At 47.6% G+C, this 27,754-nt stretch overlaps 1 protein-coding gene across 1 annotated transcript in view; it reads left to right on the forward strand.

Annotated features, from left to right (window-relative positions):
* Positions 1 to 27,754, forward strand: part of SPEF2 (sperm flagellar and cilia associated 2) — a 1,087,451-nt gene that overhangs the window by 840,378 nt on the left and 219,319 nt on the right. Inside the window, exon 27 of the mRNA XM_086960525.1 lies at positions 21,586 to 21,724. Coding sequence (XP_086816651.1) covers positions 21,586 to 21,724 — 139 coding nt within the window. The remainder of the gene's footprint in view (positions 1 to 21,585; positions 21,725 to 27,754) is intronic.

The following is a 27,754-nucleotide window of genomic DNA, read 5'->3' on the forward strand; positions in this document are numbered from 1 at the left end:
GGCAATTGCGACATCGTGGCGGGGCTGCAGAGGCAAGGCCGTCCAAGGCGTCGGCCGTGCAGGAGCACCTGCGTCACAAATGGCAGCCGCCCGAGAAAATGGCGGCACGGGGCCTCCCGTTGAAGGTACGGCCGAGGTCCCCGTCCCACGGAGCCTGGCACGGGAGGAAGCACCTGGAGAATGCAAAACTGAGTCCTCCGCCTCTGGACCGTGTGGGCCGGAGAAATGGTCCGCGTGACAGAGCAGGGACCCTAGGCAGCCAACATCCAGACCCGGGTGCTCCGCATAAGTCCACCACTCCAAGCTGTAGGCAACGCAGGGTTCGGGCCCCCCAGAGCCGAACAGTGTGCACACTATAGGGGATGCTTCTCCGGCGGGCAGAGGCCGTCAAGGGCGTCAATGCGATGGGCAGGGATAGCCACGTCCAGATCGTCCGGTTCCACTAGAGTTCCACCGTCCAAGTGCATGCGGCCAGCCGGCCGACGAGCTGTCTAGTCGTGCAAAGCAGGGGGCACACCACCAACCCAACGTCTCGCTGTAGTGGAGGGGTTCTGATGGCTGGGAAAGGCAGAGGGCACCCGCCGCACCACGAGGCCACACCCAGTCGATGCCGCGCAGTTGCGCCTCCCAGCGGCCTCGCTCTCACGCAAGGCCGGTGCTCTGCAGGCCCGAAGTTGAAGAGCTCCCGGCGGCGTCCTACATTCACTCCGGGACACACCGATGATACCGGACCACCCCGCTCGGTGCCGTTGGCTACCGCGGTTGTCTCAGAGCGGATTGAAGCCCCGTAGGCGATGCTGTACAATGCTTAGCAGATCGGGCGCCGGAGCGACTCAAAACCACGTCTTACTCCGACGCCATCTTGGCCATGCCCCCCCTCCTCTTCCAGTGTCGATAGTGCTGGCATATTTGGGCTCTCCTCATGCTTTTCAGCCCTTGTCTGTTTTTCCTATGGGAATACACATTTTGGAGACTGACGAGGAAAATATCGGGTTGAAAACCCTTTGCATGCCTTTGTCCAACCTCCTGTGGCTGGAAATTGGCTGACAGAACTGGGGAGGTTAGTGCACTAGAGAACTTCTCAGCTTTAGATTTACTTTCCTCACCTGGTATGACAATAGAGGAAAGTGCCTCGTTGACTGACATATTGAAGAGGGCAGCTGTGGTGTTGGATTGCCAATTTCCCTTAGTGGAATTATCCACCTATCCCTTGGTAAATATTCTCCATCAAGGGGAAGTGGGGTTTGGAACCTGTGCTCCCTGTTTGACCTTCTATGGAGAGCTTGGACAAAGCCAGTGTCAGGAGGTCCAGTTGACTGAGAAGTTGGCTATAGGGTTCATCCTGCCCCGGGGGATCCTCTTTATCCCCTACGAAATACCACTACAAAAGGACTGGTGGTTCAAGCTGCTACAGCTTCTTCGGACCCTAGTGCCCTTTGTTTTGTCAAATCAGGCAAAGAATCGAAATGGTTAGAAAGTTGTGAGAGGAATATATTTTCTTCTATAAGCTCCTCTTTGAGATCTCTTAGCACTCCTTATGGGATTCCGTGGCGCTGAGGCTGCCTTCTCTATCTGAAGAAGCAAGGAATAAGTTATTGCAGGTGGTGCAAGATGGCCGGGAGGCAGCAAGATTCACTATCACTATGGACACCATGGATTCTGTAGGTAGAGTCATGGCTCAGTCGGTTGCTCTGTGCAGACGTGTGGCTGTGTCAATCTGGGGTTTCAGAGCCTGTGCAATAGAGCCTTAAATATATGCTATTTGATGGTCTCCACTTATTTGGCGAACACGCTGATTCGACCTTAAGGCCATTTAGAGCTGACCAATCTGACAAGTCCACTTAAGTTATTTTGTAAGCTTGAGTTTAGTGTTGATCTTGTGTAGACAGATATCTTTATGACTGAGTTATGATGTATTTCAGCTAGTACGTCCAGGTTAGTGTTTTGCTTGATAAAAAAGGTTTTGATGCCAAGTGCTTTTTAATGCAGGCAGTTGGAATTACAGAAGTTATGTTTCATGATAAGAGGTTTTCTTGTTTATTCTGCTAGCTGCAGAAGTGCTGGACGCAGTTGATGACAGTTTTTCACTGTTTAAATTATTCTATATTGTTAGAACCGGAGGTCTCTGGTTGGCACAGGTATGCACTCGTGACAAGCAAGGACCCTCAGCTCCACGTCAGGGCAAGGGAACTACTCCTTTGAATAACCCCTGCTCACCCTCTAGGTAGTGTGGGCGATAGTAAGTTAAGCATTCATGATCACACGCAGTAAACCCACTGACCCGCCACAAATGGACACCAGCCGTATGGTTTTATCAAAAATACGTATACTTTATATAATAGATAGATTCAAGCAGGAATATCACAAGACCAGAATAACGTTTAATAAATCGAGGTCACCAGATTACAATAGGCAAGCTTAGTCTTTCAATGTTTGTTGGTTAGCAAGGTACGATGACAGGGAAATAAGAACGTTGCGGACCCTGGATCCGATATGAACTCGAGACGGAGTTCAAGTGTACCTTGCGGGGGAAGTCCGAGGCATTTCAGGCGCAGCTACTTGTGAGGGCGGACCGCGAACGAGGCCGACGGTTCTCCAGAGGATCTCTCCGGTTCAATCCCCCTCGAGGAGCAAGGTGAAGGAGCTAGACTGTGGAGGGTTGCGGTGATCCGGGATCGGGACAGCTTACGGGGCGAGGCGCCGTTCAGGCCTGCGGGGCATACTACTTCTTAGCACGCAGGTTCTGACTCGTGGATCTGTGAGGGGCGTCGAGTATTCGGGCAGACGGGTGCAGCACCAGGCTTCCGGTACCACGGTACGAGGAGGCCTTTCTTGAGGTGCAGCACGAGTCTTGGTATGCAGGAGCGCAAAGCGAGACAGTCGGGTACGTTACGACGTACGGACCGTCCGAGGCTATGAGATGCTCTCCGTGCAGATTCCGGCTGGAGACGATGAGAGGTGCGAAGCTCGCTCCGTAAGCGGCGAGGTGACAGGAGAGCAGGCGGCCCGGCACTGAAGTGGAGAGCGGCTCAGGAATGAGCGGGACTCTCTACGGCGGGGCGACCAGGCTCTGAGCTGTCACGGGCTGGGAGAGGGTGAAGGCACCCGAGTCACAACTCTGGTGAGGGAATAAGAAATGAGGCCCAACAGCAAACAGGCGCAAGCAGATAGAACCGAATGGTCCTGGGGTTCCGTTCAGGGGGCAAGCTCTCGATCAAGCCCTTGGAGATCGTTTCAGGCACAAGTCTACAAAGTCCTCTCTGGTCCTTTCCTCTCCGTTCTCAGCAAGGCGCCACTGCAGGCCAGTCTTACAGGATACAGACTGGTTTCCGTCCCTCAGCTTCGCTGGGCCCTTCTAGTCACGCAGAGGTTCGTCGTGGTCAAAACTGGATCTGATTTGTAAGGAGCGAAGCTCCTATATTTATACTGCATTTCTTTTGTCTTTGCAGGCCAGGGGGCCTGAGCCTGGTTCAACCCGGTTCTGAAGTACTTTGTTGACAGGACGCTGCCGTCTTCTTTCAGGGTGCAGGGCAGAGACATCAGACGCTCCGCAGGAGGTGGAGCCAGCATTGTGGTGGTGAAGCACAAACCTATTCATAGTCAAGGACTACTCCGCCCACCCATCCTGGTGTAAGCATCTCATTTACCCTCCTGAGCACCCGACTATCCCCCGGGAATCTCCCAGCCCTGTCACTCACACAAACCCAGACAGCAGATACACATCCTGGCAGAGGCGGGCTGAACAGTTAGGCGAGCAAAGGCTAACTTTCTATAAGTAGCATTTGCAAACACAGGATATTAAAATAAACCTTACTAAAGGAAGTATTTTATTATTCTGAGTTCATGCATACTAAACTCGACCTGCTACCGGGCTCCCTGAGCCTGCCGGGACAATAGCGTGTAATAGCTCCGACAGCTCATCTGGCCTAAGACAACCGGTTGCCCTTCAATAGTGAAGAACGAAAAAGGGCGGTAATTCACTACTAGGACATGCCACACTCTAGGCCTGTCCTACCTTACGCTTGCAATGCACCCTGCCCGTAGGCCTACCATAGGGGTGACTGATATGAAGGTGAGGGAAGGTTCTGGGACTAGCAAGTATGGGCACTTGCACAGTCAGCGTGACAGTGCGGGACTGTACGCGGGGTCAGCAATGGCGGACCCGAGACATATCTTACGAGGCCGCTTCTGTGGGTGGCGCAACCAGCGCTGCAGGCCCACCAGCGGTATTTGTATCTACAAGCCCCGGTACGCCTCGTGCACTTTACTGGGGACTGATAGTAAACCAAATAATCCAATCGTGGAAATCAATAGTACATACACTTTACATTGGGAGTACTTGCACTGCGGAACGGATCGGCCGTGGCGCAGTGCCCTGAGCATTGAACACCAGCAAAACATCTAAGGCACATCAGCAAAAACTGGAAGGGAGACTCACGCCAAGGTGCCAGGTCTAACACGTGTCCCCTCCAGCTGAAAGGTGAGGAGAACTACCCTACCCCAGGGAGTTCCTCATCACTAAGGTGGAAAAACCTTGACAGACAGTCAGCGTTGGCGTGGTCTATGCCAGGGCGGTGTTCCACCGTAAAGTCCATACTCTGTAGAGAAATGGACCACCTCAACAGTTTCGGGTTCTCATCAACCATCTGAGGGGCCTGTGGTCCGTCTGAACTCGGAAGTGAGACCCAAACAAGTAGGGTCTTAGCTTCTTCAGGGCCCAGACCACAGCAAAAGCTTCTCGCTCAATCTCACTCCACTTCTGTTCCTGTGGAAGTAGGGTGATCCCAGCCCTCCTCAGTCGTCTGTGAAAGGAGAGCCACTATCCCATGCTCTGAAGCATCTGTCTGCACTAAGAACTGAATGGAGAAATCAGGAGCACGGGCGCCGTTCACATGGCCTTCTTCAGGGTGTCGAATGCTTCCTGACAGGCGTCGGTCCAGATCACTTTGCGAGGCTGCTTCTTCGAAGTCAGCTCCGTCAAGGGGGCAACGATGGTGCCGTATCCCTTGACGAACCTCCTGTAATACCCCGTGAGTCCAAGGAAGGCCCTCACCTCCGTTTGGGTCTTGGGGGCTTCCCAAGCCAGGATGGTCTGAACTTTGGGTTGAAGGGGCGCCACCTGGCCGCTCCCAACTTGGTGTCCCAAATACACCACTGAACCCTGCCCGATCTGGCACTTGCTTGCCTTGATCATGAGGCCTGCCTTGCGCAGAGCCGCCAACACTTCCCAAAGGTGCCGCAAGTGTTCCTTCCATGTTCCGCTGAACACTGCGATGTCGTCCAGGTAGGCGGCACTGAACGCGTCCAGTCCGGCCAACACCTGGTTGACCAACCTTTGGAAGGTGGCAGGGGCTTTTTTCATCCCGAAGGGCATGACCCGTAATTGGTAGTGCCCATCTGGGGTTGAAAACGCTGACCTCTCTTTGGCCCCTTCAGTTAAGGCAATCTGCCAGTACACAGACGTTAAATCAAACGTACTGAGGTACCGAGCAGATCCCAACCGATCGATGATCTCATCAGCTCTGGGGATGGGGTGCGCGTCAGTCTTCGTGACCGAATTGAGTCCTCGATAGTCCACACAGAACCGGAGTTCAGGTGTGGCTCCCGGCGTCGCAGCCTTCGGGACCAAGACCACTGGGCTGGCCCAAGGACTGCTGGAGGACTCAATCACCCCAAGAGCAAACATCTTTGAGTCTTCCTCCTTGATGCAAGCTCGTACCCTGTCAGTCACGCGGTAAGCCTTATGCTTCACTGGTAAGCTGTCTCCCGTGTCCACATCATGGACGCACCAATCTGTGACACCAGGAACCAGGGAGAACAAGTCAGAGAATTGCCCCAGCAGCTGGCGGCAATCACTCTGCTGCTCCGGGGTCAGGGAGGGTGAGAGGTTAACTCCATCCACTGACCCATCTCGCTCGGAGGCCACCAAGAGGTCCGGAAGAGGCTCCGTCTCCTCCTCCATTCCGTCATCGGTTGCCAACAGCATGCCCACTTCGGACCTCTCCAAGTGGGGCTTAAGGCGGTTAACATGTAGGACCCTCAAAGGGTTCCTGGGAGTTTGCAAGTTCAACAGGTAGGTGACAGGACTCTTGTGCTCCACAACCTCGAATGGACCCGTCCACTTACCCTGAAGTGCACAAGGCTCCACTGGGGCCAAGACCCACACCTTTTGTCCAGGCTGAAGCTCTACCAGAGTGGCATTCTGGTCGTACCACCGCTTCATCTCCTCCTGGCTGGCTTCCAGGTTTGCCTCAGCAAGTTGCCTGAATCGCCTGGTCTGGTTTCGGAAGGCCAGCATGTAGCTATATACATTCTGGCGAGGTTTCCTGGGAGATTGCTCCCAGCCTTCCCTAACCAGACTCAGAGGTCCTCGAACCGGGTGACCGTACAGAAGTTCGAAGGGACTGAACCCGAGCGACTTCTGTGGCACCTCTCGGTACGCAAACAGTAGACATGGTAAGAGGACGTCCCACTTACGCCTCATTGGTCCTTCTAGGCCCATAATCATGCCTCTCAGGGTTCGGTTGAATCTCTCAACCAAACCGTTTCCTTGGGGGTGGTAAGGGGTGGTGAACTTGTACGTTACACCACACTCTTGCCAGAGGGACTTCATATATTTCGATATGAAGTTGGTGCCCCTGTCAGACACCACCTCAAGAGGGATTCCTAATCGAGAGAAAATTCCCATCAGCGCTCGCCCCCTCACGGGGGCCGTCACTGTCCTCAGAGGGATGGCTTCAGGGTACCGGGTGGCATGGTCAACCAAGACCAGAATAAACCTGTTGCCCATGGCTGTCTTGGGGTCCAGAGGCCCCACAATGTCAATTCCCACTCGCTAGAATGGGGTACTGACGACGGGAAATGGTTGGTTCTTCCCTCCACACTTACCACTTGCCTGGCAAGTCTGGCAAGTCCTGCAGTGAGCATCTGAGCTCCGATGCATCTGGGGCCAGTAAAAGTGGGTGACAAGCCTGTCATAGGTCTTGTCCATCCCCAGATGTTCTGCTAAAGGCACATCGTGAGCCAAACCCAGTAGGAAGGCCCTGAACTTCTGGGGTACCACCAGCACACGGGCTGACCCTGGTTCAGCAGCCTTAGGCTCTGAATACAGGAGATTGTTCTCCCAGTAGATCAAGTGTTTTCCGGGCCGAACGCCATTGGCCTGGTCTGCAGCCTGCTGCCGCATACCCGCGAGAGAAGGGCACGTTTTCTGCTCCTCACAGAATTCCTCCCTGGAGGGACCCCCTTCTTGCTGCCAATGGATCAGCTCAGGCAAGTCTCCAAGTTCGGCGATCTGTTCCCCGGTAGGCTCCAGGGCATCCTCCTCGAGGTCTGCCTCCTCCTGGGCCATGGGAACTTCGGGGACCGGCTGTCCGCGCCCCCGGTGCCTCCTCTCTAAGGCCGGTTCCTGGGCTTCTCCCTCAGGCTCCAGGACCTCTTCTGCCATGGACCTCGTGGTCACGCACGCCCAGTCGGGTAGACCCACCATCCGCAGATGGGTCGTTTTCTCCACCTTTTCCCAAGGGGAGTTCTCCAAATCGTTCCCTAGCAGACAATCTACAGGCATGGAGGTCCTCACAACAACTTGAAGAGTACCTGAGACCCCCCCCCCACTCAAAGGGAACCTGAGCCATCGGACACTGGCCTCAGAATTGTCAGCATTAACAACTCTGCAGTAGGCGTGCGGTACTACCTGCTCTTGAGACACCAGGTGCTGCCTCACTGCAGTCACGCTGGCTCCTGTATCTCGAAGAGCCTCCGCTTTCTTACCATTGATGGTCACCACCTGCCAATATTTTTTAGTGTTACTGGGAAGGTAGTTTTCTGGGACCATCTCGCTGTCTCCTAGCGAGACTAGGGTCATCTGGACGGGATCCCCACCCATTGGGATTGCTACTTCCTCCCCAAAGTTAACATTAGATAGTTGCCGGGGTGGAGCACCAGTGGGTGCGGGTTTTGCGAACAAGCGACACTTAGGGTCAGAGGCAACATGACCCAGGTCGCCACACCTAAAGCAGGTGATGGGCCCCTTTGGAACAGGTTTACCTGTCGGGGCCCCGGTTGATTTCGGGGGTGGAGGAGGCTGAGAACCTTTCCCTTGGTTCCCTTGGGGATTACTTTGGGGGCCTTTGTGGAACCCTTTCTGTTTTTCCCTTGTCCCCCCCACTCTTCTGCTAGGGACCCTGCCCACCGTTGGCTGAATCTCCCACTGGACCTTTGTGGACCCTGGTGCTGACCCAGCGGTCCGCTTCCTCAGCAAGCTTCCTCGGGTTGGACAGCTTGCTATCGATCAGGTGCTGGCGTAACTCAGGAAAACAATTATCCGACAAGTGCTCCCATGCGATTAAATCAAACAGCCCTTGAAAACCGTTTACCTTACTGCCTTTCACCCAACCATCCAGCGCTCTGCAGAAAAAGGTCACATACTCCACATACGTACCCCCTTGAATCTTCACACACTTTCTAAACCTTTGCCGGTACATTTCAGGCGTTAACCCAAACCGATTCATCAGGGCATCTTTCATGTGTGGGTAGGAGACTGACTCTTCAGGAGGAAGATCTAACAGGGTAGCCCGCCCCTCGGTCAGGAACCGTCCCCACAACTCCACTCCCCAATCCTTGTCAGGGACCCGGTGGGAAGACATGGCTACCTCGTAGGCTGGGAACCACTGCCCTATGTCATCTCCTTTGAAATATTCTTTCACCACATCCTTCGGTACGTAGACCCTTGACTCTACCTGGGCTGGCATTGTGCTGACACCAGGAGCTGTGTCCAAGCTCTTCGCTTTCAGCTCCAATTCTTTTAGGCGTATCTCGTGCTCCAGCTGGAGCCTTTTTTCCTCCATGGCCATCTGACCTTTCAATCTGGCCATCTCCACTTCATGCGCTCTGGTTGCGGCCCTGTCTGCCAGCTCGTCGGCCGACCGGCCTCCCAGGCCTCCGATGAGGCTATCAGGCGGATCGATCACCACCTGATTTTCGGGCTCTCTGGACTCTTTCCAGGCTCTCGGTGCCGTGATGCGCTGGGTTCGGGTTCTGCAGTTGGCTTACGAAACTCTGAACTTTTCGCACAGGACTCTCAAGTGCTCACCTTTGCACTTTTCCAGCCCGTCCCAGTCAACATCGTCGATTCCAGAGATAACAGAGAGTGCTCTTGAGGGAAGTGAACCAGGCATGGTTTTGGAGATTGGAGATCTCTCGGCAAGACTGTAATCTGGTCGCTTTATTGGTCTGCTCTCACTACGTGGTGATCAGTAATTCACTGTATATGAATCATGAATGCAAATCCGAAATCCTCACCGCTGGCACCAATGTTAGAACCGGAGGTCTCTGGTTGGAACAGGTATGCACTTGTGACAAGCAAGGACCCTCAGCTCCACGTCAGGGCAAGGGAACTACTCCTTTGAATAACCCCTGCTCACCCACTAGGTAGTGAGGCGCGAGCAGACAAGGCTAATCCTCAGGGCGATAGTAAGTTAAGCATTCATGATCACACACAGTAAACCCACTGACCCACCACAAATGGACACCAGTCGTATGGTTGTATCAAAAATACGTATACTTTATATAAAAGATAGATTCAAGCAGGAATATCACAAGACCAGAATAACGTTTAGTAAATCGAGGTCACCAGATTAGAATAGGCAAGCTTAGTCTTTCAATGTTCGTTAGCAAGGTACGATGACAGGGAAATAAGAACGTTGCGGACCCTGGATCCGATATGAACTCGAGACTGAGTTCAAGTGTACCTTGCGGGGGAAGTCCGAGGCGTTTCAAGCGCGGCTACTTGTGAGGGCAGACCCCGAACGAGACCGACGGTTTTCCAGAGGTTCTCTCCGGCTCAATCCCCCTCGAGGAGCGAGGTGAAGGAGCTAGACTGTGGAGGGTTGCGGCGATCCGGGATCGGGACAGCTCACGGGGCGAGGCGCCGTTCAGGCCTGCGGGGCGTACTACTTCTTAGCACGCAGGTTCTGACTCGTGGATCTGTGAGGGGCGTTGAGGTCTTCGGCAGACGGGTGCAGCACCAGGCTTCCGGTACCACAGTACAAGGAGGCCTTTCTTGAGGTGTGGCGTGAGTCTTGGTATGCAGGAGCGCAAAGCGAGACAGTCAGGTACGTTACGACGTACGGACCATCCGAGGCTATGAGATGCACTCTGTGCAGATTCCGGCTGGAGACGATGAGAGGTGCGCAGCTCGCTCCGTAAGCGGCGAGGTGACAGGAGAGCAGGCGGTCCGGCACTGAAGCGGAGAACGGCTCAGGAATGAGCGGGACTCTCTACGGCGGGGCGACCAGGCTCCGAGCTGTCACGGCCTGGGAGAGGGCGAAGGCACCCGAGTCACAACTCTGGCGAGGGAATAAGAACTGAGGCCCAACAGCAAACGGGCACAAGCAGATAGAACCCAATGGTACTGGGGTTCCGTTCAGGGGGCAAGCTCTCGATCAAGCCCTTGGAGATCGTTTCAGGCACAAGTCTACAAAGTCCTCTCTGGTCCTTTCCTCTCCGTTCTCAGCAAGGCACCACTGCAGGCCAGTCTTACAGGATACAGACTGGTTTCCATCCTTCAGCTTCTTTGGGTCCTTCTAGTCAGGCAGAGGTTCGTCGTGGTCAAAACTGGATCTGAGGGGGTCTGAGCCTGGTTCAACCCGGTTCTGAAGTACTTTGTTGACAGGACGCTGCCGTCTTCTTTCAGGGTGCAGGGCAGAGACATCAGACGCTCCGCGGGAGGTGGAGCCAGCATTGTGGTGGTGGAGCACAACCCTATTCAGAGTCAAGGACTACTCCGCCCACCCATCCTGGTGTAAGCATCTCATTCACCCTCCTGAGCACCCGACTATCCCCCGGGAATCTTCCAGCCCTGTCAATCACACAAACCCAGACAGCAGATACACAGCCTGGCAGAGGCGGGATGAACAGTTAGGCGAGCAAAGGCTAACTTTCTAAAAGTAGCATTTGCAAACACAGGATATTAAAATAAACCTTACTAAAGGAAGTATTTTATTATTCTGAGTTCAGGCATACTAAACTCGACCTGCTACCGGGTTCCCTGAGCCTGCCGGGAGTATAGCGTGTAATAGCTCCGACAGCTCATCTGGCCTAAGAGAACCGGTAGCCCTTCAATAGTGAAGAACGAAAAAGGGCGGTAATTCACTACTAGGACATGCCACACTCTAGGCCTGTCCTACCTTACGCTTACAATGCACCCTGCCCGTAGGCCTACCATAGGGGTGACTGATATGAAGGTGAGGGAAGGTTCTGGGACTGGCAAGTGTGGGCACTTGCACAGTCAGCGTGACAGTGCGGGTCTGTACGGGGGTCAGCAATGGCGGACCAAAGACATATCTTACGAGGCCGCTTCTGTGGGTGGCGCAACCAGCGCTGCAGGCCCACCAGCGGTATTTGTATCTACAAGCCACGGCACGCCTTGTACACTTTACTGGGGACTGATAGTAAACCAAATAATCCAATCGTGGAAATCAATTGTACATACACTTTGCATTGGGAGTACTTGCACTGCGGCACGGATCGGCCGTGGCGCAGTGCCCTGAGCATCGAACACCTGCAAAACATCTGAGGCACATCAGCAAAAAGTGGAAGGGAGACTCACGCAAAGGTGCCAGTTCTAACATATATTGTTTATCAGACACCTGTTATACAGATCTTACAGTTTGAATTACTGTGATACGGTTATTGTATATACTAAACCCTATGTGGGGTATTGTTTGTATGTTGTTGTGAGCATTTTCAAATTACCATTTATTTATAAATATATATACATTTATATATGTTTATATATTGGTTGAGAGGGGTCTGTTAAGCTTATGCACTGTTTGTTTCATGCTTAAGTGCTCTGAGTTCTACTCTATGTATAGGGTAGTTCTCTGTGTTTTTTGGGAATTTGTATCCCATGGAGTCATTGGGTATACAATGTGACCCTTTAATTATCTTAGGTGCAAAGACCCTCTTGATATGCTTGTCCTAATATCTTTTGTAGGGTACAGCACTAGGGTGTCTATCCTAAGATTCCTTCTGGTATTTTCCAGAGAAAGTACCTATATCCTACATTGTTATTATGTGGCTTGAGCTTTCACTCTGGTACGGGCCTTGTGTTTGCATGATAGATGAGGTGATAGATGAGGTTCTTTACGTCTGTTGGAGGTAGAACATTATTAGCAAACACTTGTCTTGTGAAGTTTTACGGCAATATGTTGCTGTTCAGGCTCTGTCTTTTGGTCAGTGTTGTTCAACATGTTTATGTTCTCTCAGCATTATCGGTTCCTGACTTTCCTGATGTGATGTCAGGTTATTGTAGGCCTTTAGGCAGATATAGTATCTTAAGTGATTCTATTCCTTCTGTTGGAAAAGGTTGTTTGAGAACATTCCACTCTATGGTTTACCATTTCTTTTCTACCTAGAATTAATGTAGGTTGATCCTTGAGGGGAGGCTTGGAGTTCGTCGTTCTGCTTTTTGTAGAAGATTCAGGAATATTGTTCTCTTACAGAGCGATTCCTTTCATTATCTACCTGACTAAAGTTGCCGGTAGACAACACTTTGCCTTATTTTCTGCCTTTTCATGCTATAGGTTTGGTTCTCGCTTAGCGAAGTGTGGTTCCAAGAAGGTTAGGCAAATTAATATTTGTTTTTTCCAGCTTTTACTAGTCCATCAATGATGGTTTCTATTTATAACGCAAGGTCTTGTGCAGACCTTCGTGTTGGATAGGCTATCAAGATTTCTTTTACTTCTCAATATCTTATTCGATTTCATGCTGACATGGTTTAATTTTGGTCTTTTAGGCTACTTACATTACTCTGATGGGTTGGATGCTGTTGCGTTTTTAATGGTATGATTTCGCTATGGTCACATACTGTTTTGTCACTGTTGCCTGCAAGTTATTTCTCTTTCAGCTATCTTTTAAACAAATGTATTTTGCTGATACATAGGCATTTGAATATTTTACTCATATGTGTCCATTTATATCTGTATTTTTGTATATATGAGATTTTCTAGAGGTCCCTATACATCTCAAGTTCTTTTTTATATGGAAGGACTGCTTCTATGCCACTATAAGGCTAATGTTGTCTTTTACTTTTCTTTTAAATGAAAAATGTGTTTTCTCCATAGAGGATGGATTTTACAGGTGTGGGTCAGTGGCACAGCTGGCTGTTCTGGGTTCATAAGTTTGAATTTGCTGTTCGGATTTGAACATATAATCAAATAGTTGAAGACAAAGTCTTATTAGCATGGGTGATATATTCTCCATTTGTTTATTGCCTTAAAATTTTTGTTAATGTGGAAGAGAGATCTTAAAACGGTCTTGTCTTTCTGAAATGGGTATGCTATTTCCATGGTTTAAGAGTCTTGCAACATTATTTACCTATGGCCCCTTCAATGAGACTCTAAAGGGCAGAGTGTGTATCTGCACACCTGCATTATTCTAAATATCCGGTCATCTCCCTCTCTCTTATTTTGGGCCGGGTTGCTCTTAGTAAGGAACTTTTCATGTTTATTGTTCACAGACCCTCCTCAGGTATGGCTTTGGCATTTGATTCTATAGTAAGGAATCTGCAGCTAGATGTCTCTATCAGATGAGAAAGTTACTTACCTTTGGTAACGCATTTTCTGGTAGAGACAGCATCTAGCCACAGCTTCCTTAACGACTCGCCCATCATGTCCATGCTGGGAGCAGAATTCTTTTGGGTCTCAATTATTTTAGTATTTTATAAAAAAAAAAATCTAAAAAGAGAAGGTGAGGAAGAACCCAGTATTTACTATATATATAGGTTCTCTTTTGTCTCAAGGTTGTTGTTAGGATATTCATAAACTGAATTATGGTTACTACTTTAATAGTTATTTGACACTTTGGTGTTTATTTATTTATTTGTTTGAAAAGTTTTATATAGCGCTGGCTAGACCCGGAGGTATCATAGCACTTTACATGAGGAAGAACATTGTTTCACAGTTATATCAGTTGCTGGAGCGTAGTTACATGAGTTACTTGAGTTACAAAAGCATAGCATAGGCATAATGATAAACAAAGGAGGCAGGAGGAGAGAAATTCAGGGGAGAGAGGAGAGGAATAGGGGAGGTAGGCAAAGAATGAAGGAGTGATGATGTTAGGGAGGGGTAGGAGACACAGCGTGGAGATGAGGAAGTAACAGTGTCTGACATCCGGCTGGGTAGGTGACGGCTCTCAGTGGTAAAGGAATCATTTCCAGTCCTCCATTATGTGTGATTTCCTAGTCGTGGTGGACTCTCTCAGTGGGGTCTCTGAGACACCAGGGCATAAATGCTGGATCCCTCCCCAACACGGGGAGAGTAGTGCTTTGGCCATGGGCACACTCTGTAGAATGAAGGAGGGAAGAGGTGGGGGAGGGGATGGGAAACTCAGCGGAAACACAGTGTTTGACGTCCGGCTGTGTAGGAGATGGCTCCCAGTGGTAAGGGGGTCTTTCCCAGTCCTCCGCTATGTGTGACTCCCTTGTCTCTGTGGACTCTCGCAGAGGGGTCTCTCAGACTCCAGGGCATAAATGCTGGATCCATCCCCAACAACAGGAGTAGGAGTGCTTTGGATAAGGGCACACTTATGGAGGCCATTTTAGGGACATACGGGCTGGAGGAGAAAAAACCTAGGATAAACAAAGCAAGCAGGGGTAGAGAAATTCAGGGGAGAGAGGAGAGGAATAGGGGAGGTAGACAAAGAATGAAGGAGGGAGGAGGTGGGGGAGGGGAAGTAGACACAGCGTGGAGACACAGAAGTAATAGTGTCTGACATCCAGCTGGGTAGGTGACGGCTCCCAGCGGTAAAGGGATCATTTCCAGTACTCCGTTATGTGTGATTTCCAAGTCGTGGTGGACTCTCTCAGCAGAGTCTATGAGACTCCAGGGCATGAATGCGAGGGAAGAGCAGTGCTTTGGCCAAGTGCACACTCTGAAGAATAAAGGAGGGAAGAGGTGGGGGAGGGGGTAGGAACCCAGCGGACACACAGTGTCCGACGTCCGGCTGGGTAGGAGACAGCTCCCAGCGGTAAGGTAATCTCTCCCAGTCCTCCACTATGTGTGACTCCCTTGTCACTGTGGACTCTCACAGAGGGGTCTCTGAGACTCCAGGGCATAAATGCTGGATCCATCCCCAACAAGGGGAGTAGAAAGTGCTTTGGACAAGGGCACACTTATGGAGGCAATTTTAGGGATAGAAGGGCTGGTAGAGAAATACCCTCACTGTAGAAGAGGACACGCGTGTTGGGTCATTGGTTCAGTAGCCTGGGAGACTGCTGCCACTATGCAGCCAATGTTTATGTTAGTAAGTGAACATCAGAAAATTAATATGTGTTTGGCGCCAATTTTGATCTACACTTTAGCAGCTAAAGAGCCGGATGGGGGATATGCTTGAGGTGTGGAGAAGTGTGGCTCACTGGTTAGAGGCGGCAGACCTGGAAGCAGAAGTCAGCCTGGGTCCAGGGTTCAATTCCCAGCTCGGCGGGGTCTTGAGTCATAAAATGTCCATGGGCTCGACAATTCTCGCTCCGGTGCCTACTCGATTCACGGGTTCACACTCTGCGACTCTGGGCAATAGCTTGCTTAATCTCCACAACGGCCCCTCGCGGCGGGATGCCTGGCTTTCACCTTGCGGATACCCTGCCGGGGTTATCTCACAGGGGAATACCAGGACGGGTTCCCTAGGCAAGCGCTTAGAAACCGCTTGGTGAATTGCGCTATATAAATTCCTGTACATTGAGGTCTGGTCAAGGTCCGATTTTTGTCCAAGAGTAGTAGTTCATCTAGGAAATGGAGCACTGTAGCAGCCATCTTGGGGTCAGGCAAGAGATTCTGCCCCAGGGGCCAGTTCAGTGATCTAGGCCTATTCACGCATGGGCTGTGGAACAATTGTGTAAGGGCAAGGGCCTGGGGGTGCATTCCATAATGAGATGAATTAACTTAATTGATCCGCAATTTTGTATTAGAGTAGAGTTGCCCCCTCTTGAATGCACCACTGTCTTGGAGGTTTAGGTAAGAGAGAGTGCTCGAAATAAACTCCCATAAATCAAAGTTGAAACAGCAGTTGAACAAAGAGGATTACCAGGTTGCAGTCAGCAGTTCGACTGAAAGGACTGCTCCTAATTTGCCCATGCTAAGGTTCACTCAGTCCTTTTTCTTTTGCTATGGGGAAAGACAGGTGAGGACTTCTTCTGTCTCTGGTATTTGATAGTGGAAGCTTTAAAATGACTGCTCGTGCTCAGGGAAAGACAATAGAAAAGAAAAGACAATGGTGTCCATCCGGATGGTCCTACAGTGAATTATCACAAAATACACCAATTTATGTTAGCTCCCTCAAAGTGTATTAAGCAACTCGATTTACCAGCACCAAGGTGTCATGCAAGACGTACTCAGGGCCAGGCTGCAAACCAATCAGTCTTCGGAGGGGGCAACACCACCAGGGGATTTCGACCAGATCCGGTCGCAAACAATGAATGTCTCACAATATCAATAGTTTCAGCAAAGCAATACAGGCAAAGTAATGGTGCAGATCACACCAATTATCTAGAGGATCAGGAGAGATGACCTACGGAGCGCTCTCAGTCCATTACTGTGAGCGAGTCTTTGACTATTGAGTTAGGGGGTTTGAGGTTAATGTGAGGGAGTCTGGGGTGACGGAAAGCGAGGTAGCGCCACTTACCATAATTCCAATGGCTCATGTAATCTTCACTGGAACCCGTTTCTGCCGTGGAGGCACTATGGCTCGTCTAAAATTTCTAAAAAATATGGGCCGTGCTAATATCAACCTTCCCCACAGACTATGGGGGTGGCTGTCCGTCCGGGCCTCAGATGACAAACCCTTCTGGAGTCGGTGGGTCGGACCGCAGCTCTCAACCGATCCAGCGCTGCCCGTCTTTTTACAGGAAGAGAGGGGCTCAGCACAGGTAGGCAGACAAACATCAGTCGCCAAGCATGACGCTCCAATCTCGTCTGGCGAACAAAGCTATCTTCTGTCCCAATTCGGCCCATCTCGAATAAAGAGAGACGATTCCAGCACCAGTGGGTAAAGGAGCCAACTCGTCTGGAGATGGCAGGCTGAGACTCTCGTCTGTCCCTCAGCACCATGTGTCATTGAAGGGAGAGAGACTCTGGTGCAGGTGCACAGGGGACCCTCACCAACCGTCGGGATCCACAACTCCTCAGAGCTCAGCCCAGGCTGTCGGTTAGAACGTTCCTGATGAGAGTCCTCACCCCCAACCCAACCGGGTCGAGTCTCCTCTAACCTCAGCTGCGGTGGCAGGCTTGTCGGCGAAGTCCTTCTGATCTTGAAGAGAAAGGCATTTACGGGGTGGAAGGAGATTGCTGGTTATGACAGGGTGGCAGGCTCATCAGCGATGTAATTTCTGACCCAGAAGAGAGGGAATTTTGGGGGGGGGGGGTAATGTTGCAGGTGTCTTTTGTTGGTGTGTGGCACACTGTTCAATTCACAGCTTCTAGAGGTGGCTCCGCGTTTCGAGTGCGAAAAATGGTCACAGGATAAACTGATGTTAGTGTGACAGCGAGGGAGATATATGGACTCTGTTGATGTTACATTTGCTGGACGACGTCGGTGCGGAGTCGTGCAATTCCCTTTGCCAGCGCGCGCAGATGTTCTATGGGGAAAAAAGTTTCTGGATCCAGTATCGCACCTGGGGAAGGTTCTAAAGTAAGAAATCTGCTGCTAGCTCCTGTCTCTACCAGATAATACATTATCGAAGGTAAGTAACTTGCTCATCAGGACGTATCCCCTATGGGTACTTTTTAATCACCCACTATTTTATGTCCTTAGTGATAGTGATACTTTTTCCCTAAAGAAAGAAGGACCCTACTAAATTATAGAGTTTGATGTTAACTTTAAATAGGATTCCTGTCACCATTTATTCCATATCCTTACCTACTTAATTGTCAAATGTTCCTCCTTCATTGTTTACTGGTTACTTGGTCAGCAACTTGTCTATGCCCGCAGGTTTTTTTTACCCATGTGTATGGAGGGAGTCTCTTGGATAATATTTGCCTCCTTTTATTTATATGATCACCCAAACTGGTAAACTTTATATAAAATATAGTCTACTTGTTTTACCTCTCAAATGTGAGTTTTTTTCTATCTTCATTTGGACAGGACGTGCCAGCTTTAAAATTCAAAAAGACAACCTTCTTTCTAGTTCTAATTAAGGTGTATGTACAAATTTGAATATGCTATATTTACTAATCTTTCCTGCTTCTCCCCTTTTCAAGCAGAAAGGTGGCTGTCTTCTCAAAAAAGTCCATAATTCAATGTATCTAAAAATGAACCTAAAAGTAAATAAACGTACACTGTGTGAAATAAATCTTACTCCTTTTGTCTCTTTACATGGGACTCCTTATATACTCTTGGCATGGAGCTCCATCTTTGATGAACATAATGCGGCCTCATCTATAGTCTATGTTGTGTGGTATCTAACGCCTAGGCTATGCCACCACCACGCATTGAACACTTTCTATAGTCATGGAAACAAGAGGGGCCATCTTTAAAATGCTTAAGGTGGCCCTCTCTGCAGCCTATATTGGGGTATATCTAAACATTAAACTACGCAATACATCCGCAATGTTTTACCTTCTTTTGTTTGTTTTTTAATTTAATAGTCACCTAGAATCATAAAACACCCAGTATCACTACTGTATTACTTTTATAAAAATTCCATAATACTATGTTTTACCTATTTTCAGTATGAATGGGCATCTCTAATGTACAGGTTGAAATTACAAAGTTCGAAAACCCATTCTAAATAAGTATGGAATAATTCAGATAATTATACATTCGTATTCCTCTTTGCTATTCAGTTCCATTTGATATAAAAATTTGTTCGTGAATTTTTCTTTTTGTGGTGGTCTTTCCCCCATTTCATGTGTGTGCTAAAATTTCCACCGACTCAGACACCAAAAGCGTGATCTAGGAAAGGTAGTTGGCTTCCAGCTCCTGAGAACCAGGATCAGCAACAATTTCTACAGCAAAGTCTCCACTTTACCAGATGCAGCAATCCCATTCCCAAACCTCTGCAATGAGCTCTCCAATTAAACAGAGAATGAAGCTGCACAGCGAGGTTTCTGCTTCTGGTTTAAAACTAATGCACATCGCCTTGCCTTGTGCACCCAAAAAGAGTATTACATACAGGTGTCTGTATATTCAATCCCCTTTCCTGGACACTCTCTGTGTTGAGACTGCATAGGACAGAGAGGGATCAATAGGCTCTTCACCACCAGGATCTTTGAGGGAGCCATGGGAAGAAGTACAATGGGAAGAACAGGGACAATTGGAGAAGTTTAGCTCAAGTGGAGAAGTGTGGCTCAATGATTAGAGCTGCAGACCCTGATGCAGAGGTCTAGCCCGGGACCAGGGTTCAATTCCCCGCCTCGGCGGGTCTTGGGCTCAAAAATTCCACAGACCTGATAATTCTCGCCTCGGTGCCTATTCCAATCATGGAGTCCCACTCTGCAACTCTGGGCAATAGATTGCTTAATCTCCACAACGGCCCCCACAACGCTAAGGATGCCTGGCCTCCACCTTGGGGGTGCCCAGGAGTGGACGCCTCACAGGGAAAGCCAGGATGGGTTCCACAGCGGTATTCGTACAAGCGCCTTGAGACCCTTGCGGGTGAGTAGTACGCTATACAAGTTTCAATTTACATTTACAATGACACAACTAGTGCACGACTCACTCAGCTGGCAGAGCCTCGATTCCGGCATGTCACAGTAAACAGCAAGTAAATGTCAAGCCTCCTGGAGGTCAGCCTTCCTCAGACAGCGAATCCCGCTAAACATCGAATAAAGAAACCCGATTAGTTTATGGATGTACCACAAGAGGAGTTCAGAAAAGGAGCTCCTCCAAATGGCCCACCCCGAACAATTCAAAAAGGTAAAAGAGAGAAATGCAACTTAGCGTGATTTGCTGCTGAGTTTGCATCATGGTGAACAGACAAAGAAGACTTCTGTGTGAGAGGTCAGGTATGTATGTCCTTTTAGGGGACGAGGTAAAAGGTGTTGATAAATGTAAAGTGGTAAGACTGTAGTCTGTCTCCTGGACATGAATCGCTTCCATAACGTAATGACAGTGACTAGGAGGAGAAACCAGCGGATAATGTCCATCTTCTGCCAAACCAAAACAAATCGTACTTCCCTTCCTCGCCCCCCTCCACCACCTCACCGGCCTTGCCCCTCCTCCAGACTCATTTTTTTCCTACATAACTTTCACCAAATACTTAGGCGCACTGTTTATGTCCAGCATGCATGACCTCATCACTTACAGCTACTGTTACAATGTTTTAATTCCACAACATAGCAGGTGTCTGAGCAGTATTCTAAAGCGCTCAGCCAGTTATAGTGACAATAACAAATTACCTACTCTTCAGAATCATTCAATGACTGCTCCTGGTCACCCGCCTGCCATAACACTCCGGCATACTACTATGTGGTTCTTATGCTCAATCAACGCCCATCGGTCGCTGCATAACAGCCCCCACCACCCCACCTGCGTGTTTCACTTCTTTTGAGTGACATATAAGTTCACTTCTCTGGAACATCGGTTCCATCCAGCTGAGATCCACCATTCCCTCATTGATTGTAAACAGACCCTATAAGTTCACCTCACAGAACTGGAAACCTCTGTGACTAGACCAGTCCCTCGTCCCCATAATGCTCCATCCGTCCTTACAGTGACTAAACTCACTACCACTATCAGTAGCCCACTCCCCAAAACATGTATGTAAAGTCTTTGTTAATATCTCATAGCCTTTGTTTCCTTTGTTCTTCTCTGTGGATGTACTATTTTGTCCATGTCTGCATTCTAATTACTCAGCCTCATGTATTGTCCATTATTCTCTGTGTAGCTGCACAGTTTCTATTGAATATAAGTATAGACGTGTTATTGTGTACAGTAGTTCTGTACGGAGGGATTTCACAATCAGTAAATGCATCTGCATGCCTCTTCAGACCAAGACATAGGAATGTATTGATTTATTATTTACGTAATATTTATATTTATATAACGCGGATCACGCAATGCTTTCAAAATAAGCAACAAGTACAGCAAACAACATAACAAGGAACTGAGACGGGACATCAGTACTCGAATGTGGTACTCCAGGGAAGACAGCTCAAAGGAGGAGGGGGTGTTAGCACTGCACATGTGACTTAGAAACTTAGGGCCTTATTCAGAGTTTGGCTTATGCTCCAAAGAGTTATTACAGTGCCTAAGATATCAGTGCAATTTTAATAAGACAGGCGGGACACCCACTAAAAATGCACATAAAAGTACAAGGTTGACATATGTAACAAAATACTACCAGATCATTGAGACTTTTTAGTCAATATAACGGGGAATAAAATCACTAATGGTAAATGTTTCTGACTTGCTCTTACTTCTAGTAATGGCAAAATAAACGTGAAATATGAATCTGTGTATGAAGATTGAGGTTTGTTTGGTGCGAGTTCCTAATTTTCCAATTGTTCTACTGATTTTGAACTAATTCTCTGCATGCATTGTAAAGTGCTATGTCTAATCTGTTTGTTTGTCATGGGCTATCGTTTTCAACAGCGGCTGCTACAAAATCCAGACTTGAACTAATAAAATCAAAAGCACTAGCAGTTCTACAGGATTTGCTGGCAAAAGCAGACGATGCTTCCAAAGACATGGAAAAATGGCTCGGAGCGAGATATCTGGCTGAAATGGCAAGGTAATAGAGTAAATAGTAAGCAAGGGAAAGATATTCATGAACTGGTTTTATATGAATTACAAATTGCATTCATGCCAGGTTTGTACTCATTTTTCTGAGGATTTTGGGATTTACTCCGCTCGTCTAGCACATTTTTGTTTTAGCATAATGTTTTTGCTTTCCATGTGATCATAGGTGCATGATGGTACCACGGTATCATCAGAATGAAATATTGTACATTAAGTACCACCACATTGGACTTAAAAATAGAAAATCTACATCCAATGGGATACTAATTGTGCATTCAAGACTTTGGACATTATGGGTCATTTTCACAAATTACAAGTTTTATTATGTAAATAGTACTACAGTAGTAGGGCTTACCTACTACAAAATGCAATTCACAGACCTGTGTGCAGAAATCCCCGCTGCACCTCACTTTTCTATTTTGAGGTCTCGACCACGAGTGCGAAGATCTCTCCACAGATAGGTTAATGTTTTAGCGGGAGGGACAGGGGAAGTTGCTGGCAAATTGGTGAACACATACACCTAAAGTGAGGTGCTCAGGGTGGGGTAAGGAAGGGTTTAAGCGGTAGCGGCTTGTCCCTTAGGGTAGCCGAGCACGGCCCCTCTGAAGTGCAGGCAAGTTTCTTAACATTTACTGTTCATCTTTCTGGAACGTATTACTTTTGAAGTACATCACTATCTGGCTGATTGTCCTGAGGATCTTTGAGTGACAAACAGGCAGGGGCAGGCCAGTCATGTGTGTTTGCAAATGCACCAAACTCTATTGCCCGGTGAAGTCATTTTGTTGGGTTTACCTCTCTACAGCCCATGTTTCCCATGAGGAGAACTGGTGTCTTCGTGTTGTTCAGCAGCGATGCACCTTTTCCGGTGCTGCCTTCTCAAGCCCTTCGTGCTAAAAACGATGTCACTCATGGCAGCTGTCACTTCACTTGTTGGACTAGGTCAAGGTTCTCCAAAGGCGGTCCTGCCACTCCCGATCCATGCCAAAACTTTAATATAACTAAATGTATCTAAATGGGAATATGCTAAAAATCTGGCATGGATCCGGCACTCCAGGACCGACTTTGGCGAGACCCCCCCACTGTCCGCACCCCACCCACCCTTTATGGTAGTCTGTCTTCGCGTTTTTCCATAAAAAGACAGCCCAAAAGTGTGATTGTTTTTGCTTCTCTGTACTTGGCGAAAGGAAGGCCTGAATCAAAGGAGAACAGAGCCTGATGGACGTGAGTGACTTTGTACTTAATTTAGCCGTTTGGGACAAAGATACTTCGATGACACTGGGTACACCAACAGAGCTGTCCCAGGTAAGACTTTGAACAGCAGTTAGTAAACTATTGCAATAGACAACGTAGTAGGAAAGGCAATCTGCTTTTTAAAGAGTCAATGCCACTGTCATTAAATAGTGCTTTTTGGGCTCTTGGCACTTGTTGCTATTTAGTTCTAAAATTGCAGCGCTTTATAATATCAGCAAAGCTAGCTTTTTAAATGATCAAAAATATTTGGAGAGGCCTCAAAGCCCCCGCTCACTCGCACGCAATGTTTTTCAGTCACTACCATCTCTTCTCTTCTCTGAAAACCGCCTGTGAGAACGTCTTTCTGTGGTCTTCGCGGTCATCCTTGTGGGCACATTCTCTGTCTCACTCCTCTTCAAGAAATAAACCTAAAACCTTTTGTGACTGGGGTAAGGGGTGAAATATTGCACTTGCTGACAGTGGCCTTAGAAAGCGGTTGTACAGCTCAATGTTTTGTGGTCTGCCTCATAAGCGCCCAATTCCGTTTGAGAAGTCTGTGCACTGTGTTGTGAAAAGGCGTTCTTAGACGGAACTTCAGCCTTTTTAAAATCATCTCACAGTGCAAATCTGTATACATTCCCAATTCGTCCTTATGTTTGTCCTTCCTGGGGAAATAAGTTGATGTGTGAGAGTTGCAGTGACATTTTTTGAAATATGTACTCCAGACCTCAGAATTGCGTCTCGACCTGACAGATATTTTTAGAACATGCTTTCGACCCACAGTACAAATCATAGCTGCCTGTTGCACAAAAAAAATTAAAACAAAGTATACAAATTAAAATATATTAAAAGCAAGGCTAAAACCTTGTGTAATCTAAAAACAAGGCCAAACGTGACAGGCACAAAGAGTCCAAAGCATAAAGCAATAGTTCTGTGTGAAAAAGCAGGGCCAATTCACAGGACGATAATAAACAGGGTGAACACAGGACGTCTTCTCATTGGGCGTTCTGAAATTTTAAACCCATGTCCCAGTTGAACCTCAGATCTAGATTGGCGTGTTGCCCTGGTCACGAAACCCATAAGGTCACTTAAGAGAAAGAATGTTTGCTCTACTCTATTTCCAAGTTGCTCTTTTTCTAGAATCTTAGCTGGGCCCTACACCCTCCACCAGCTAAGGCGAAACGTCTTATTTTTCTGTGGTTTGCTAGCAAGACAAGATATTGTTGAAAATGCAGGGATGTATCAAACAAACCAATATGGAGGCTCACTTTTAAATTGCCAAGAGCAGCCACTGTTTGTTGAAGCTTTAAGGTCAGTGATTGCTTGTTTATTATGTTCAAGTTTGAAGATGGTGGTATGCACAGCCTCTCAGCTTCTAGCTAGATTTCGGCTGCATAGAAAAATATTCTTTCCAGACCTTATCAACAAGGTGAGCTGTTCTTGACTCAACCTTTTCAGTCCATATCTTAATGGGGGCTATTTGACATTTGAACTTATCTTTCTCCAGTTCTGCAGATGAAAAGCTTGCTAGTAGTTTAAGTACTGTTTTTCAAAACTTCCTCTTGTAGTGTCCTACCCATTCGCTTGACCTGTCAAGCCTCCTCAAATCTGCTTTGTAGAGGATATAGCTTCCCACTTTTGTTTGGAAAATATTTTTGATGCAGCTAGAGAATCTATGACCGTACCAGGACACCATCGGCAGGATTACATTCATAGCAGCTTCTATTTTAAGAGTTCACCAGCCACCACTGGGTTTAAGGAGGAACATGCACATGCAAAACACCTACCTATATAAGAGTGAATCCATCACTTCTAGATTTACTGTATCAAAAGGGTCCCAAAACAATTTTGAAGGTACTCCAGCCCAGGCGTGGAATAGGTCCAGCATTACACATGCCAACAGAAGTAAATTCAGTTGAAAATACAAGGGTCAATGATAATGAAATGAAAAACACCCAGCAAATGATCCAGTGGACAACAGTAGAAAAAATTATAAGTTCCAGCAGACGGAGTAGTGCACCAGGGCCAAATGGCCTCCCTCAAGCACTATTTAAATGTCAAACTTGTTCAATAATGTTTCAGGCAGGGGTGGGCGTAGTTCGCGAAGTAGCGCTACGCGAAGTGCACTTCACACTACACGAACTTCACGTAGCACTACGCGAGCTGCGCAGTAGCATGTTCGCACTGTGCAAGATGCGTTTTCAATGATTGCACAGTGCGGACAAGCATCCGGCACTGTGCAATCATTGAAAACGGCATCTTGCACAATGCGAGCTGTAGTTTTCTGCTGCTCGAGTAGATTATTACTCGAGCGGCAGCTTTCTCAACGCGAACTGGTAGTTTCTCATTGAGAGCGGTTGTGAGCATGCGCAACCACTCACAATGAGAAACTTGACCTCCCCGCGTTGAGAATCTCGCCGGGATGTAATTTTACTTGCTCGCGGTCGCGAACATGACGTTGAGGACTGCGAAGAAGCAAAAAATGACCGCTGCACTACGCTACGCTGCACTACGCGTGTTCGCACTGTGCTACGTGCAGCTTGTGTAGTGCAAAGTTGCGCAAACTCCGCAAGCGTAGCGTAGTGCTTAGCCCAGGGTTAGTTTTATGGAAGGAAGACGTCCCAGACAAATGGACGGGCTCAGTTTTGGCTCCGATTTACAAAGCTGGTCAAGTCTTGGATCCTGCTACTTATAGACTTATAGCTTTAATGGATTGCGAACCAAAGTTTTTTGCTAAGTGTCTGCTAACAGAACTCACAGACTGGGTTGCTGCCAGTAATTTACTCCCAAAAAACCAAACAGAGTTTATTAAAGGCATGGGGACTATTATTAACATTCAAATGCTAGTTCTTATAATGGAAATGGCCAGAAGCCGTAAGATGAACCTTTACTTATGTTTTATTGATTTTAGCTCAGCTTTTGACACAGTGCACAGAAATATTCTTTGGAACAAAATGGGAATCTCACCGAGTTTGTTGAGAATGATACAATTGCTATATACTAATACTTGGAGGAGAGTAAGGTTGGGCCAAGGCACAGTTTTGTCCAAGAAAATGGTGATAAGGGACGGGCTGAAGCAGGGGTGTGTTTTGGCCCCAACCTTATTTAACTTGTATTTATCTGGGATTTCATCAAGGCTTAGTGAAATTAATTCTCACTCTCCGACTGTTGCAGGTTTTAATGTTTCATATTTACTTTATGCCAATGATATTGTTTTAATAAGGTGGGTCTGCAGAGATTAATTAATGAAAGTGCACAGTACACCTCCACTCATGGCCTAAAGATTAACTTAAAAAAGGCATAAACAATGCTGGTGACTAGAGGGTTGGCTGTAAGACCAAAATTGAGAATGGAGGGGACTGTATTCGAATTGGTCACTGAATATAGATATCTGGGTGTTATAATAGATGCTAGGGGCATGGGTAAAAACCAGTGTGCTGCACTACACAGAAGAAACAACTCATTAATTGCTGCATTTTCCAAACTTCAGAATAACTTAAAAGGGCTTCCCCTTAACCAACTATTACAAATTATGTCAGTTAAACTTGTGCCAACTCTTGCATATGGAGTAGAGACCTTAAGAGGTTGTGCTGACAACACCATAGATAAGCTAGTGACAGGGACCTACCAACGCCTTTTTAATCTTCCGCGACATTCTTCACCTGCACAAATCCGACTTGAGTTCAGACTTAAACGACAGAACCTAAATAGCTTAGGAGCTTATTTAAAATTCTGCCACAAAATTAGAGGGGATAATAATTCCTCGCTTATGACAGTGGTTTGGGAGGCAATATGCGATAATAAACATAAGCAGGCACATGAATATTTCAAACTGGCGATAGATACGTTCAATGCGGAACAACTATGGACCTTACCTCTTTCACAGGTGGCTTTTAATAAAGTTATAAATGGGTGCAGCAAAAAATTGTCTTTATGGGATAAAGCAATACTGGCAAAGAGATCCCATGCATGGACAGTTATTGCTTCGTACGGTATGCTGAAACCCCAAATATATTTAGGAGACTCAAATAGCCAAAGGGCAAAGCTGAAGCTGATGAATCTCCGATTTGGAAATAGCCAGTTTCTTGGAGACGCCCCTACATGGAAATTGATGAGTAGTGAGATGGTGTGTTGCCTCTGTTATTACAAGAGGGAAGACATTTGTCATGTCATCTGTAGCTGCCCTGCACTAATAGAGGAACGTAGGAGGCTGTTAAGATCAGACTTTAATAGTCAAATTATACGAACATGCCGACAAGCAGTCATAGCCAGTTTACAAGGAGAAAGCTTGCAATTTACGGGTAGACTTTTGACGTTTATAGAAATAGTGGAGAAGAAATTGCTTGACTGTGGACAATGAAGATGGTTTTATTTATATTTGGTTTTATACATTGATGAAAAGTTTCTTTTAATTATGTGATCTTAATAATGTATGAAATGTAAGAAGAATTGTTAATGTTGTTTTAATTGTAAGTTTTTAGTAACTGAACATAAATATTTCATTCATTCACATGCCCTCTCACAGGTACAGCAACAATCTACAGTAAATGATGGAAGCAGGTGCTTAATATTCCATAGGAAATCAACTTTTAAAATAAATATATATATTTTATTTTGAAAAATATATATATATATATTTAGGTATATGTGATAAATATTTATGTTACTCAAAAATAACATACATTTTTAATGCTCTAGTGAGTGCTTCACAACCTCTGAGTCAACGTGTTGCTTCCCCCGCACCTGCAGATCGCCAGCTGGCATCTGTGACTGCTTGAGGCCCCCAAACTGC

This window comes from Lissotriton vulgaris, chromosome 3_1 (genome assembly GCF_964263255.1).
Source record: "Lissotriton vulgaris chromosome 3_1, aLisVul1.2, whole genome shotgun sequence".
NCBI lineage: Eukaryota > Metazoa > Chordata > Amphibia > Caudata > Salamandridae > Lissotriton > Lissotriton vulgaris.